This window comes from Emydura macquarii, unplaced genomic scaffold, assembly GCF_026122565.2.
Source record: "Emydura macquarii macquarii isolate MOO-44397 ecotype Brisbane River unplaced genomic scaffold, CSIRO-AGI_Emac_v2 contig_3603, whole genome shotgun sequence".
NCBI lineage: Eukaryota > Metazoa > Chordata > Testudines > Chelidae > Emydura > Emydura macquarii.
Window position 1 is genome coordinate 3,425,927 of NW_027133740.1, and position 15,470 is coordinate 3,441,396.

Sequence of the window (15,470 nt, forward strand, 5' to 3'; positions counted from 1 at the left end):
ATCCAAAATAGCCCAAACTGATGACCAAGGCATGCTGTAAAAGGGATTGTAAATCTAATTGTTAGGATGCCCAGAGCATTCATATGGCCTTTTTTAATAGTTTAAAGAAGAGATGGGCACAGTGCTGTCTGGTTTTCTAAAAGGGGAATTTTAAAATTCAGAACCAACATTTCATTATGGCAGGGGTGTAGTCTAAATATAGAACAGAACCAGGCTGTCTTGAGTTCTAAACCAAGTTTTGACACAATTTCCTTTGTGGCTTTAGGCAGTCACTGTTGTCTGCCTCAGGTTCTCCATCTTTAAAATGAGGAAACTACTTACCTAGATCACACACTGTTGTCCAAGCTAAGTAGAGTCTCATATCTATGAAGATGGAAAGCACTGTATATGCCAAATACTCACTGAAATTAAATCATTTCTATTCATAATAGTTTTAGGACCAAACTTATACACAACCTAAATTCTGGGCCTTAATAACTTCATAAGTACAGCATCTCCTGTAAGAGGAGTGGATCAAGAGAACATTAGAAGGCTACTACTATTGCAACAGCTTCACAATTTATGTTGAACTAGGCTGCCTAAGACAGATATAGAAAAATGTGTGTGTGCACACGCACACACACACCACCTATCTGTAGTTTCCACTTCATGCATCTGACAAAGTGGGTTGCAGCCCACGAAAGCTTATGCTTACAGAAATTTGTTAGTCTTTAAAATGCTACAGGACTCTCGTTCTTGATATAAAAACAGTTTTCCTATTGGATTGTTTATTAACTACAGAAGAGTAATGAATGCTTGCTGAAGAACAGTGTTGCTCAAAATGTGAAAATGGCCATTTTATTTATTTTTTTTTTTAAAAGACAGTAATTTGTTAAGGCTAAGATATCAACAGGGAAGACTAATCTGTAAAAGTGGACAAGTTTTGTTTGTTTTTAATAAATTTGATGCAAGAGCATTTCAGCTAACCTGTAAAGCTACCCACAGGAAAAAAGATTTTTAGAGAAAATAGACATTTATACAAAATTATAAAATGCTTATTATAAGAGTTATTGCATTTCAAGGGATGAAACATCCATTTTCTGCGACAGTACCAGTTAAGCCTTTTAAACAATGTCTAAGGTTTGTTAAAATGGATCTTGAAGTATGCACACACACAAAAAACAAGTATAAACTTTCTACAAAAAATTCCATCCCATTCCTGAGTACACTAAAGCTATAAAACATAAGGAGCACTGGGAAGGCAGCAGTTTTCTCACAGTGTGAAGTCTATGGGCATTTCCTTTCTACACACTGCTTCCCTCCTTCTTCATACTCTTGTTTAGAGATCCACATCTGTTGAAAGGTACCCTGCAAAACAGTGGGGGGGAAAAAAAATCAGTGCTATAACTAGAGTATCATTAGCTCTGACAGCATGAAAAGCACACCAGCCTTTACATTTTTCAGGCTGTAACATAGGGCAATGGCTCCAGCTACCTCAATGTATCTTTAAACAGAGTTTTGCATGTTAAGCAACTAGAGAAGATTGTCACACCAACAGTTGATTCCACCTCCCCTCTCTGGGTATTACTAAACTACTCCCTCCTATCCTTGTCTCATGCGAGCTCAGCAACTGGCAGGATCAGGCCCAAAAATACATCTAAAGAGCAAGTTTACTACTTTTAAAATACTTGAGATAGCATATAGTTTTCCAAAAATCCAGCAAAGGTACCTCAGGAGCCTCACCTCCTTCCCCTTTGGAGGCAGGAAAAGAAGCTTAATTAAGATTCTTTTGGTTTATGCACAGAGTATTAGTTATTTTTTTCATCAGGTTTCTCCCCTCCCACACCATGCTCAGCAGAGCTTTTACTACAGAAACAGCAGCTGCTATGAAACTCAGTCACTAATAAGACTCCTATGGAATTAGGGTTTCAGCTAATGATGCTCCTCAGCATTCCTTCCCAAATCTACGTATGTTTACTGACCAGGGAAGCCAAAATTGAGCCACCAATCCATGAACTGAACCTCCGCTCCACTGTTGTGTTGTTTGCTATCAACTTCAGCCGCATACTCTGAACAGAGAAAAAAATACACATCAGCAAGATCAAATTGATAGGTTGCTCAACCATACAGACCATACGACTCAAAGCAGCAATTTAATAAGCTGTCTTACCGGTGGAGTTTTCTGAGAGAGCTCTCTGTTCAGTCTGTCTGTGAAACTCTGTATTAAAGTGTTTCCACCTGCTACAATCACACTGCCATACAGGCCCTGGAAAGAAAAATATGACCCATGGAGTTCATTCTGAATGTATTTTGGAAACATTTGTTTTCATAATACAGAGAAAAGAAAAATGCCATGAGAACATATAATCAAGTGTAAAAGTACATTTGACACCTAGACAAAGTTACACCGTTATTAGTACAAATCAGTTTTCTACCATGTGAAAAATAAGTATTTTAAAAGATACATGGGGGAAAAGTCAGTTTGATGACTTGATTCTAAATCTCTTATTTATTGTTTTAAACCTTTAGCACTTACAGAGCAGCTTGTTTTCATACTGCCCCCCTCAGCCCTACACACTGATATACAGGAACTCACAACTAGATGCACCATCCACAAAAAAGATAGGAAGGATTTTTTTTTCCCATTAGAAAAAAAAATGTAGATGTGTCAATGCTGTATAAAGAAATATATTTACATTCACTAATATGATAGTTGCCAAAGACGGAACACAGCCTACCCAGCCAGCTTGACTTTGCAATTAGGAAGTGCAATGGATGGACCAACACATGTGCAGCCAATATCAGAACTGCACACAGCTGAACATTACATGCGCTTCAGCAGATGGTGTTGGTGGAAGCAGAAAGGAGAATTTTAATTATGCGCTTTCTTTTTCCACCTGCACCATACAGTGAGTTAATTTTAGAAACTATATTTAATCTTCAAATAGAGGAGGATGAATAGTCACAAAAAGCTATGAACAAAAAATGACAATTTGAAGCTAACTCACTGCACATTGTACAGTAATCAAACTCTGGATATTTAACATACCATTTTATTTATCTATTTAGTTAGACGTGTGTGAAACCAGAGTGATTCAGGATTTCAATGGAATGTCTGCATTTCCATCAGTACAACAGAGCTCAGAATCTGACAGTGTTTCTCAAACATGGGAACAGCAATCTTCAGATGTCTTATCTACATATTCCCCTAGATAGTTACACAACATTTAGATGATAATGTATAGGCACCTCAGAATAACCTCAAGAGGTCAAGATCTCCATTTTAACTGATGGCAAGTGTCCATGCCTTTTCAGTAATTTTCATAGTTAAAATACAGTGTAGTCACACACAAAAATATCTATGCTTTAAATAATTCATATCTGACTAACACTTACCGGTCTGATGTCTATATCACACATTCCAACACTTGTGGTGACAACATGGCTAACACCCAGCATTGTGTTGCCAGATAAGCCCTGGAACAAAATTAGTGAATCGCATATCAGTGCTTCAAAACATCAAGACACATTAAAGCACTGAATGAACAGGGTTCTAAGATTTCTGCAGACAAAAATCTTTTAATTTATCTAAATTTGTATTCCACACATCACCATGGTCTCAGCACCACGTGAGTTTTATTTAAAGACAGTACCACATAGCTGCAGTTGCATTTCTTCTTAATCCACCCCCAACACAGATATGCTTTAGCCCCAGAGAGCATACAGTGTAGATACAAACATAGCTTCATAGTTTTATGCTCTGTACCATCATAACATACTGTACCCACATATAAAGAAAACGCTGCATTGAGGTACGAGGGCTTCATAATAAACATATATTTGCAAATTTTAACATACTACTTTCGTTATTTTACCTTTACATTGGAAGGGTCAAATAATCCTTCAGGAATTTTTAGACGCTCTGCACCAAAATCACAATTATAACCATTGGGGAATTCATAATGAACTGTCGGCATCTGTGCAGCTACCCTGGAGGTTGATATTGGAACACTGGTCAGAAGGTAAAGATGCTAAATCTCAGTGCACATAAGGCAGTGAATTTCTCAATAGCATAATTCTAAAGAACAAATGTTTAACAATACGACCTGTGCTTTTGGCAATCTTTCTGATTGTTACTAGAATTTCTGCACATTGGCATGGCAAGTGTAATCTCTAATCCAGCTATTCAAGGTACTCCTAACTCCAAAAGTAAATGATTTTGTCTATCATCATACTTTTGCAATAAACTCAACCATAGAAACCATGGACTCCTAACGCTGATAAATTCACATCTGACATACACATACTGCTAGTTTTACAAAGGAGATACGACATACTGTTCATCATATGTTGAATCTGACACTTGGAGGACAGAGGCTTGGAAATCCTGAATTACACACTATGGAGAGAAGAATCAAAGGAAAAGGTGTGTTATAAGGATTCCAGTTCAGAAATCAGTATCATATAATTACATAAATGTGAAACTGGACAAAAGCCATACATCATAAGCAAGCATATTTGGAGTCACAAAACTTAGTGCACAAAATATTTACAACGCTTCTTTAAAAAGCCATGAATGCATTTTAGTACATACTATTTAGCACAGCACGTTACCTTAGACACTAAGAATTGTGAACAACTCTAAAAGGTTTTGTTTCTAGCGCAACAGGGTTTAAAGGAATCGGAAGCTAGAACAGCTCCCATAATGACAGTGGAGTATTTCCCCTTGGGAATGAAAGGCTTTTCATAATCAAGGCTGGACTTGATCAGAGCTATCATGGATTTTCATATTTAATAATATATCCATTTGGGGATGTCTGCCTGGAAATATGATCAGATGATAAAAGCCTATTTGAGAGCTGAAGATTTAACCATTGGAGAACCAAGTGCTCAGCAATATCACTGCAACAACACAAAAGACCAGATCAGCAGACTCTCAAGATAGAGCTTCAGTTTCCCACAAAGGAATTGTGGGAGGGGAGATCTGGCTTAGATTATAAAGGTACACTCCAGTACGGTAACTCCTTTGTTAGGTACTTATCCCATCACATGCAACGATCTGTATTGCATTAAAAATGGAACATAAAAAGTGATGGCAAGTCTGAGTGCGCCCAGGACTTGATATAGACACACAAGCACTTTCCTTGCTTTTACCCTTGTAACTCTTATTGTGACACACAATTTAAAATAAAAAAAAATAACCAGGCCTAACTATAAACATCCGCACAAACTAAAACCACTCCTACAAGCCTATCCAGCCAGTAAAGTCATAATGCCCTAAAATTTTCAGTGTGTGCAAATTTCAAACAGGAGACAAAAACAAGATTATCTGATGGAACTCTAAAAATGAAAGAGCAGCTAAACTGATTTTTAAAGAAGTTTCTCGTCCTTTACCCCCCAAAAGAAAAACATCCTCCCATATTTTTGGGCAGAAAGTTTTTTAATTTTCTCACACAAAAAGCTTCCTGTAATATACACTTGCAAATGGGATCTCTTTCTGGGGCAGGGGAGAAGAAAGGATTTACTTACATTACACATATAGTTGTGCCAAGATCTTGTGACCTGAGGTAACTTCTCTTTTCTCTTCCAATTTGCTGGTGATCCTTCACGAACTGCTTCCTGCAATTGTAGAAAAGAATACTATGTTAGTCAACAATTTACAGTCCAAAAAATGAACACTTTTTAAATCCAGTTCATTTTCCCACCTTTGATGCAATCATATATGGAGGGATTAGCTCTATGTTCATTTCCTGAAACAGTTCTCTGCACTGCATAGTAATAAAGTCTCCAGCAAGGGGTGATTTTACAATGCCTACAAAATATAAATAGAATTTTGGACTATGTTTAAATCCTTACACAATAAGATATCTGCAATAAATTGTTCATTTGAAACGAAAAAGCTCCGCTCCCATCCCCTACAAACAACACAGGCTTCTCCTCCTTCAAATATACCACATTTTCTTTTAATATTAGTAATGAAACTCGTTTCTTAATGTGACTAACACAGTATACAAATTATACTGCTGTGAAACTTTACCTTGTTGAAGTACATATCCATCATGCACTGGAATAGCAGTGGTATGAGTTGCTCCACTATCCAAAATCAGGCCCGTAGATCGCCCATTAGCGAAGCTAGTCAGAAGGGTTAGGGAGAATGACAGAATTTTTACTTGGGAGAGAATTTTGTCAAATAGTTAGAGCACAACTAGCAGCAAGGACCCTAGATGTTCTAGTCTATGCCCCACAAGTGACTTGCTATGTTCTTCCATTTACCCGTCTATATAAAAGTAATAATACCAACCTCACATGCATGTTAGGCTTTAATTTATTTATGTTTGCAAACGGGTTTGAGCTCCTTGGATGAAAAATTATATAAATTCAAAGTAATACTGTGCAGCAATTTCTAAATAAAATATTTCCCATTCATTTAGATTTTGAACTGCCTCTTAAAATGTACATGTTAATTTAAGATATTTACATAATGCAGTGCAAAGCTTAATAAGTGATCTCATCAGATTTCTGTTGCAGGAGACAGAAATTACTGCATTTTAGTAATTTGAATAAAGCCTTTTTAGGCATGCACGATTCTAACAAATAGCATATGATGTAAATATACCCTAGAAAAAGTCACACACCAAAAACCACACCAAAAGGTTTTCGTAATCAAACACTAAGGAGGAAGCATAGAAGTGGAAGCTGTTCTAGTCACATTAGCCCCATGGATTGTTACAGAAATATTAAGTTTGGTTAGAAAGAAAAGAGTAAATTATCTTATTCTAATAATGCCACTTTGAAGACACTTGCTTTATTTCTTGGAAAAATATGTGGATCAACATTTCAAGGATACGCTGTAAGAACTGCAGTTTTACACAAGAAAAAAGCAGGGATATTGTAATGCTCAAACATCAGTTCTGTCAATTTCTCACGCTTTGCTCTGGTATTCCACTACAAAAGAGGAAAAAAATAGGTAAACAGGCAAACAGAAATATTATGTTTACCTCAAGATCCATTATATTTATTACTGTATGCTCACAGGATGCCAGCAGGATATAAAAAGAAAGTTAGGATTATTAAAGTTGTAGTTTAAGAGCAGTTGCAAAATTACATAAAGCAAAACAAAACAAAAGAATATATATATTCTTGGAATTTTTATTTCCTGAGATTAGAATTCACTTTTTGTGATACAAGCATTTCATTCCAGACATACACAAACACAGGATGGCTTTCTGAAAAGTAAAAGGAAGTCTAAGTGCATTTCAAGGGGGTTCAACTTTAAGCCATTGTTACTACACTTAACACTTCTAGAGCCACTTCCATATTGGAATCTCAAAACTCTTTATGAAATTAAGGCCCAAAAGACTTCTTTGAATTAAGTGTTACCTCTGTTTTACATGAGGCAATGTGCATGTACACAGATGAAAAGTGACTTGCCTGAAGGAGAGAACTGAATTCATCGTTCCCAGCTTTCAAAACATCTTACCATAGCTTTACTTAAGCAAAGACAAAGACAACGTGCTAAGACACACCTGCAGATGGGAAATCCCATTTTACTGGGAAGTTCTTCTAACTCAATAATTGTTTAATTTTTAAATGAGTTTAGCCCTCATGTAAGGAGTGAGATTGAAGACCTTCATTTAGCCACTGAACAAGCAACCCCCAATGCAGATTGCGCCATACTCCATCACTGTGCCTCAGCCCTTCTGGAGGTATCAGGTTTAGGAGTGGGAGGATAGTTCAGTTTCCCTATGCATTTAGAAGCCGTCTGCCTGCTTGACAGTTTCAGGTACATCAACTGTGATGGTATGTTCTGTTCCATGGACATCTATACATCGAGAACTAAAGCAAAACCAAGAACTCATTACAGCAACCACTTGAATTTAGTGCCAGCCTTGGGTGAATTTATTTTTGTTGATACTTCTATAGCATGCATTCTCTGTAACATCCAAGTGCTTCTGAACTGCTAGCTGAAAAGGGAAAGGCAGTCATTCTCAATTCAATCTCTCATTCCTTTCTCTACCTGAGCCTATCTGGAACCTTTCAGTCCCCGCTTTCAATACACTAATGTGGAAAAATTTTATTTACAATAATTGCATTAAAGGAGGCTTCATCTTCACTGTATGCATCTTCCATAGTTTGTATTCAGAGTCCTATATTGTGTCTTCTAATCCAGAGCACAGCAAGGAGAAGAACTGCAATCCACCTTTCTATTTATATTCCTACTCCTACATTTTTATTTGATCTATGCGACCACTGAGTAGTCCAGAGAACCAAGTTAAAGCCTTACCATTATACAGATTACTCTCCCTAGTTCTGTTTTTGAAGGGCTTGATGTAATGAATGATTTTCAAAAGCATCTCTACTTTTAGTTAATATAATAGAAGGCTACCTACAATTTTACATTTCCCTCCTCCAAGAAACAAGAGAAAGCTATTAAAAAGCAAAAGCTCTAAGAGGAAATTCAGCTTGCAATATGTGATCTGCATTTAAGAAGAGAGTGTATGCTATATCACAAGAGTAGCTATCATTTCAAGTTACTGGGGGGAATAACAAAAAATAAAATGCAGAAAATAATCCAGCAGAATATTTTTAAATTACTACCCCCTTGTAATTTTCAAAATTCCTAATTTACAATTCCGTACAAGATTTGTACAAACAAGATTAAAATCTGCCTAGATCTCAAAGACAATTTATGCATTATGACATTTCAAAGAAGGAAATATGCTTTTACTCACTGGTGCTTCAGACATTAGGACAGGGTGCAAACTTGCTTCAGATTTAACGTGCATCTTGTATGTATGATCCAAAATTGCCTGGAAACTGTCCCAGTCCTCAACTGTAACAATGTTAAAGCAGTTGCAGAAGTTTAGACTCATAGACTTAAGGTCAGAAGGGACCATTATGATCATCTAGTCTGACCTCCTGCACAACACAGGCCACAGAACTTCACCCACCCTCTCCTGTAATAAATAGACCAATAACCTAGACATTTAGACAATGTTTCATTTCAGACACATAGTGAACTGTCATCTGAAAACATAACTTTAAAACACACAGATCAATCAGTCAACTTTTTTTCTCCTGAGCAAGTCTTCAAAATTCACAAAATCCCCTTCTTTTTCCCCACCCCCATTATCAGATGGGACCCAATCCAACCTATTAGATGGGGGAAAACCTACATAGTTCTTCCTCAGATCATAACTAAAATAACTTTATTCTAAAGTTTGAGCAGAGGGTTGGACTAGATGACTTCCTGAGGTCCCTTCCAATCCTAATCTTCTATGCTTCTGTGTTTTTCACTTTTAGACCAAGAGTATTAATGAAATTAAATGTTAATATTTTTTGCTTATGACAGATGTAATTTGCAGCTGAATGTAAAGTTAGTGATCAGATTTTAAGAACTAGAGGAAAAAGAGAGAGCACCATACTCATTCCATTTTTTAAGGGTGAAATAGCCTCCATATTTTCCCTTGGAACTCGCAGTGCATTGGTGTCTATGTAATAAGTAGGGCCTCCTTGTTTGCCTTTGTCACCATCTATTTCCATCAGGGTGCTGCCATCATCCCTTTCCAGTACCACGCCAATAGCAGTGGGAAAGTCAACCTGCAATGTAAAATGTGGATAGGGTATGACAGTTACACGGTGTGTATTTGTTTACTCATGCATAAAGTTCTGTTTTCATTTCAGCTATACCTTTTTTCAAAATATTTTCTTCAAACTCAGAACTTATTTGCTGGCTCACAGAATACATCTTTATATTTTAATCTTCTATGGTCACAACGACTCTTACCTTTGGACAGTCCTCACCAGCATAGCCAGCTCTCACTGTATAGGAACCAATATCGAAAACGAGAGCCCCAACCTCATCTGTAAGGATTATTAGTGAACAGATAGTTAGAGTTATTAGTCATATAACAACAACTAAAAGAACTGTGTTTACCAGCAAAAATATATAAGCCAAAACTACATTTTGTTAAACATGAGTACAAACCACCACCACAACTTTTAACCAAGATTTAAAGTTGTCAAAGAATGACAGAACGTTTTCTATCAGGAATTTAAGTTGCACAAGAATGATCCAAAAAAGCCATTGTATTTTAACTAAATAATTAATAAAATAGTACTTTTGTTCACAATAAGCAAAAAAGACAATTTTTGCAGAGAGGAAAAAAAATATTGAACCATCTTCTGGAACAGATTTTCAGAATGTGTTATGATTTACTCACACAGCAAATTACATGGGCCCCTACTTCCTTGGATTATTAGAAATTAAACAGAAAACAAGTTAAAAATAGATGTAACAGTCTATAGACACCAGTGTTTACATTAAGAAATACACTCAGTCTCTTAAGGACTGATCCCCAAAAGGGCTCTGCAAAGGCTCAACAAGATTGGGGCCCTGGTTGACAAAATTAAATCTTTAATCTTGTAGCACGGTGTACAGGAGATGCCTGGCCCAAGACTGTAATATCTTGGCTTCCAAATAAATGTTTAGTCTTGTAGTGCTAACCTGAATTTTCCACCACCAATGTAACAGCACCAAATGTTGCATGACACCACTAATCTGGCTGTCTCACAGTTCTAACAAGTGGGAAAGGCCTCAATGAAAAATGTACTAAGGACAGAAACTAAGGCAGCCTTCAAACTTCAAAACTTCCATTTCAGTGAAAACTTATAACGAACAGTGCAGCACGGTGCATCGCCGCAGCAGAAAAAGCTGAGTGGAGTTATAGAGCTCTGATGGGAAGAACGATGTGGGGGAAGCTAAGTTTTAATAAACGAGAGAGCTGGAGCAGAGAGAGGGGTGCTCATGGGTGGAGCCCTACAGCTGTATCTTCAGATGAGAGAGCGGCTGGGATGGAAGTTGTGACTGATGGACCGGAGCTGCAGCAGCACGATTGCAGGGAGCAGGCTCACGGGCTGGGACGCTGCAGCAGCATGAAGTGGGGAATTGCTAGGTGGGGAGGGAACAGGGAAAGGTTCATGAATGGGGGCGGAGGGAAGCTGAGGACAGCACAGACCTTTGTGGGAAACGGCAGCCAATGTAACGGACCAGCTAGTTCACGGGCTCGGGGGGGGGGGAGCGGCCAGAGGCAGGAGCTGGGCGGAAGGCTGGTGGGGAACAGCTCTGGGGGTGCAGCAGGCAAGGAGGCGGAGGGAGGCCTGGGGGGAGCAGCAGGCAAGGGGGGGGGGGAGAGCTGCGGGGGGGGCGGAGCTGCATGGGCGGGAGAGTGACGGGCACTCACCTCCCCCGTACACCCCGCCGCTCATGGCTGCCGTTGGGCCTGCTTCTCGTCCCGCTCCTGGCAGCCCCCCCGGTAATTAGCTGCTCTGGCAACAATAGCGACTGCGACCTAGTCCCCCTTAGCCCGGCCCGCGCTCCGCTCTGACTCACACACCGCCGGCTCACCCTAACATGATGCTCTCGACCCTCCAGCTAACAGAGCGCGCCTCATCTGCCAAAGCAACCAATAGTGGCCAGCAGGGGGCGGACCGAGCGAGCGGGGAGCCTATCCCAGCCAGGAGAAAGCGGGAAGGAAGGAAGTATGGTTGCCGCGTGCGGGGCGGGTCAGCAGAGGGATTGGGCGGGGCTTGGGGAGCAAAGGGCGGGGTTTTGGGGACGGGTGGAGATAGAAAGGAATTGATTGACAGACAGGGAGGCTAGGGGTGGCTGAGGCGTTCTGCGGTTGGGGGTGGGGAGCTAGGATTAGGGGAGGGGGGCTAAAGAAGGGTATTTGGGGTTAGGGGAGGGATCTCCAGTTTAGGGACTAGAGAACTAGATTGGTGGAGTCACATCAAATTCCAAGTGTCCATGATCTGCGTTGTGTTGACCACTATCAAGCCCTAAACCGGTTGATTACGGTCTATTTTAGAGTAATGAAGGCCATTTTTCCAGATTCTATAGCTGGCTAATTTCTGCATCCTGATACAAGGATCAGATACTGAATAGTAGGTAATGTGTAAAATACATAGGGCTGAATTCTCTTTTCACGCAGGTATGCGCTGTTCTCATTGACTTTGGTGGAAGTTCTGTACAAGTATCTGAGGATAAAATTTGTCTCATCTTGTTTAAATCCCTCCTTAAAAGTCACTTCCTTTGTGAAACCTATCAGGACTAATCCTCCATTGAATTATACTTAATTAATTTATACATTTTAAAAATAATAGAAAGTGAGAGATCCAAGAAGAAAGTAAGCTTTTACTCTTACTTTCTACAGGAAACTGAGCCTCAAAGGAAGCTGTTTGCTCTTTTGTTTACAGTTTCCCTACCCACCCTCTCTGTATTGTAAGTTCCTTGGAAAAAGGATCTTGGACCTAATTCAAATATCATTTACACTGGTGTAAATTCAGAGTAATGCCACTGTAATCAATGGAGTTACTTAGAAATCACACCAGTGTAACTGAGAGCAGGCCTTGGCCTGTCATCTTTATATTTACTGGTAAAGTGCTCTGTATTTACTTGCACTGTATAAATAAGTCATCGTTTATTTATACAGAAATATAACTGTTTCATGTTTTAAAATGCATCTCTTGCCTTTTTGCCCTGAGGAAAATATTAGAGGGTACATCTATAGAGGGATTGAAGACCCATGGCCCAGCTGTGTAAACATTTGGATTGAGGCTGGAGCCTGAGTTCCGGGACCCTGAGCCCAAACATCTACACAGTGATTTTTAGCTCCATAGTCCAAGCCCCTCAAGCCCAAGTCAGCTGACCGGGGGCCAACTGCAGGTGTTTTATCCCTATGTAGATGTACCCAGAGTGGCATGAGACCTAATTATTGTAGACTACTTAGTATTAAAGCTATGTATCAAAATACATAAGAAGTTATCCATTTTTTTCAGGTGGCCACCTGCACAAACTTTCCTTTAACTGGAAGTCTTATTATATGAAAGATGTTCTAATTCAACAAAATGTAATTTTTCATCAGTGAAGCAAGAAAAAGGACAAAAAGAATCTAATTGTAATGAGCCAGATTCTCCTTTCACTTACAGTTTTCAAAGTTATAGTTCTATTGAGTTCAGTAGAGTTACTTTCAATTTACACTAGTGTGAGAAAAGAAGTAGGCTAGATGTTTGTGTTTTGGACTACAACTCCCAGCCTGCTGCACACTAAAAGTGGGCTGGTGATTGACGGCCTCCATGTAAGTCTCCTCCTCCTACGCCAATGACACTGAAATGCAGAGGAAATATTAAAACGGAGCAATAGAAGACAATTAGGACAAAAAACAACAACCCACAGTCGTAAGAGAACCAGGAGATGGTTGAATGTATTAGCTCTTAAGGGTAAGTGATTCCTTTAATTTAATTTGACATGTACGCTGGTTCTCTTTCTCTGTTTCTTTAACAGGAATTTCAGCTTATTCTGTTGTAATTGAGAAGAAATGCTTAGTTTAACAAAAGTGCAAACTCTGCAAGATACTGGGATGAGGGAGATACAGTAAATGTTAATCCTATTTTGTATTAGATGTTGGATGAAAAGTCTGGTTACTGGGCACCCTTATGTGTTTTATTAAACCTTTTGTTGATGGTATTATCATGATTTCCAGCATGTGGCACTGGTACGCAAGGGAGAATTGTTGGGGGAGGAAGAAATTATTGTAGTAAAGAGAATAATTCAGAAAATGTGGAATTATAATGGCAAAGGATTTATCCTTCAATGTTATATCTTTTCAGGTTATTGCTGAAATAATGCTTCATGGAAAGCGTACAGTACTTGACACTTTGGGCCAGATCTTGTCCTGCATAGTAGCTGTTTATGCTCCTCTGGCAGTGTAAAGCAGCTATAAATCCAGTTTAGCGATCCCCAGATCATTGCTTCAGAATAAGGGAATCCTTGAGTGGTGAAGAGGCACCAAAATGGCTCCTATGTCACCCCTCCCCCCTCCAGGAGCTAAAGAGGTGTGGCAAAAGAAAAAGGCATGTGGCTGGGGTGTGTCTGTGTCCAGCAGATCCCTGGTTGCTGAAATGGCCCCTGGGAACTGCTAGCAGTCCATGCCAGAGAGAACAGATTTACCACTGCTTTTATTTGCCTTGGAGACGAGGCTGGTGCTTGGCAGCCCCAGGATTGGGCGAACACAGCCTGTAATGGATTTGAGTGCTCTGCAGCGAGCTCGGAAAATCCAGCCCTGTGTATGTGTGTGTGTTTAGATTGTAAATTCTTTTGGTCAGAGTCATAGAGTCTGATTCTACATTGCCTTTCATTTTGTATAGTCATTTACACCGTGGAAAGAGGGTGTAGAGCACTGCCTCTCTGATTTGGTAGCATTTTACCCAGATTTGCACTCACTTTACATAATTGTAAATGGCTACACAAAGTACAAGGCAGCTAAGAATCATGCCCCACACATCTTATTTGGACAGCTTCTGATCTTATTTATGCTGGTGTAAATCTGGAGTAACTCCAATAAATTCACTGGAGTTACTCTGGGTTTACACCAGGATAATTAAGAACAAATCTTTCCCACTATGGTCTGTAAATCTCAGAGACCTTGATCATTTTCTTGATTTTTGTTATTTACCAATTTCTTAAAACCTCCAACAAGATACTTTTTTTTGTAGATAAGCATTCTACTAAAACAAAACAGTGTAGCAAATACTACACTTTAAATCTGAACAGCATGATTAGTTTTTTGTTTTGTTTTGTTTTTGCTGTCCAGCAAACTGCTTTGCCTCACTCATCTTCTGTTCTCCTTGTAACACTATACTACTGCTAGTAACGTCAATCCACTTCCTCCTCCAGCTAGTAGTGCCAGGTTTAAAATCATGGCAGCAGACCAACAGTGACAGTGGGTCACTGACAGAGTCTCTCCCCTTCCTCCATCCCAGGCTGCTTCATCAGTTCGTGATATTCAGAAAAGGATTTAGTTGTTTACATGAATCAAATAGCATCTGTGGTTACCCTAGCCAATCTAAATCCTTAGTATGTATATTATTCTATCTAAGATATTTGTATGGATCCCATCACCGTAGTATCTGAGCACCTCACACTCTTTAAAGGGTGTATCCTCACAACAGCCCTGTGTGGTAAGGAAATACTATCATCTCCATTTTGCAGATGGGGAACTGAAGCACAGAGTGGCTAAGTGACTGGTCCAAGGTCACAGGAAGTCTGTGGCAGAGCAGGGAATTGGACACAAGTATCTCAAATCCTAGACTATGCCCCAATCACTGGACCATCCTGCCGCTTAGCTGTATGTCTTCAGTGCGCTGTACAAACATTCATCTTCACATATGCATCACACATTTTACAGAGAGGGAGAAGTAGATACTGAAATTGAGTGATTTACCCAAGGTCACACAGCAATGTACTGACAAAACAGGGATTAAACCTCAGGAGTTCCTGCCTTTTGGTTGTGCTGTCTTCTAGAGACTGCTTTATCTCTCATCTAGAGCAGGGCATTGACAGCCCCTGAGCCCTTCCCTTGTTCCCAGGCAGGAGATGCCTGTGAGGCCCCATGATGCTGAGTGGGTGACTGAGGCAGGGCTGCCAGGTG

At 39.5% G+C, this 15,470-nt stretch overlaps 2 protein-coding genes across 2 annotated transcripts in view; one reads left to right on the top strand and one right to left on the bottom strand.

Annotated features, from left to right (window-relative positions):
• Nucleotides 1-916: 916 nt before the first annotated feature.
• ACTL6A (actin like 6A) lies at nt 917-11,388 on the bottom strand. Its single transcript, XM_067536484.1, has 14 exons — nt 11,223-11,388; nt 9,767-9,843; nt 9,405-9,579; nt 8,712-8,812; nt 6,827-6,924; nt 6,017-6,111; nt 5,685-5,791; nt 5,509-5,598; nt 4,317-4,378; nt 3,855-3,969; nt 3,376-3,456; nt 2,150-2,245; nt 1,962-2,048; nt 917-1,347 (listed from the first exon to the last, which is right to left on the bottom strand). Exons 1-14 carry the CDS (start codon nt 11,245-11,247, stop codon nt 1,267-1,269), a joined length of 1,290 nt encoding a protein of 429 aa, XP_067392585.1. The 5' UTR covers nt 11,248-11,388; the 3' UTR covers nt 917-1,266.
• Nucleotides 11,389-13,131: 1,743 nt separating this feature from the next.
• GNB4 (G protein subunit beta 4) overlaps nt 13,132-15,470 on the top strand; it is a 109,487-nt gene continuing 107,148 nt past the window's right edge. The window contains exon 1 of the mRNA XM_067536485.1: nt 13,132-13,260. The gene's annotated coding sequence lies outside the window, so the exon portion shown is untranslated. The remainder of the gene's footprint in view (nt 13,261-15,470) is intronic.

What these genes read in the sequence shown, in the direction of transcription:
- ACTL6A (XM_067536484.1), bottom strand. Translation starts at nt 11,247, where the DNA reads ATGAGCGGCGGGGTGTACGGGGGAG. An exon ending in CTGGTGAGGACTGTCCAAAG is followed by an intron (nt 9,580 to 9,766) that starts GTAAGAGTCGTT and finishes TTTACATTGCAG; the next exon opens with GTTGACTTTCCCACTGCTAT. An exon ending in TCTCTCAGAAAACTCCACCG is followed by an intron (nt 2,049 to 2,149) that starts GTAAGACAGCTT and finishes TTCTCTGTTCAG; the next exon opens with AGTATGCGGCTGAAGTTGAT.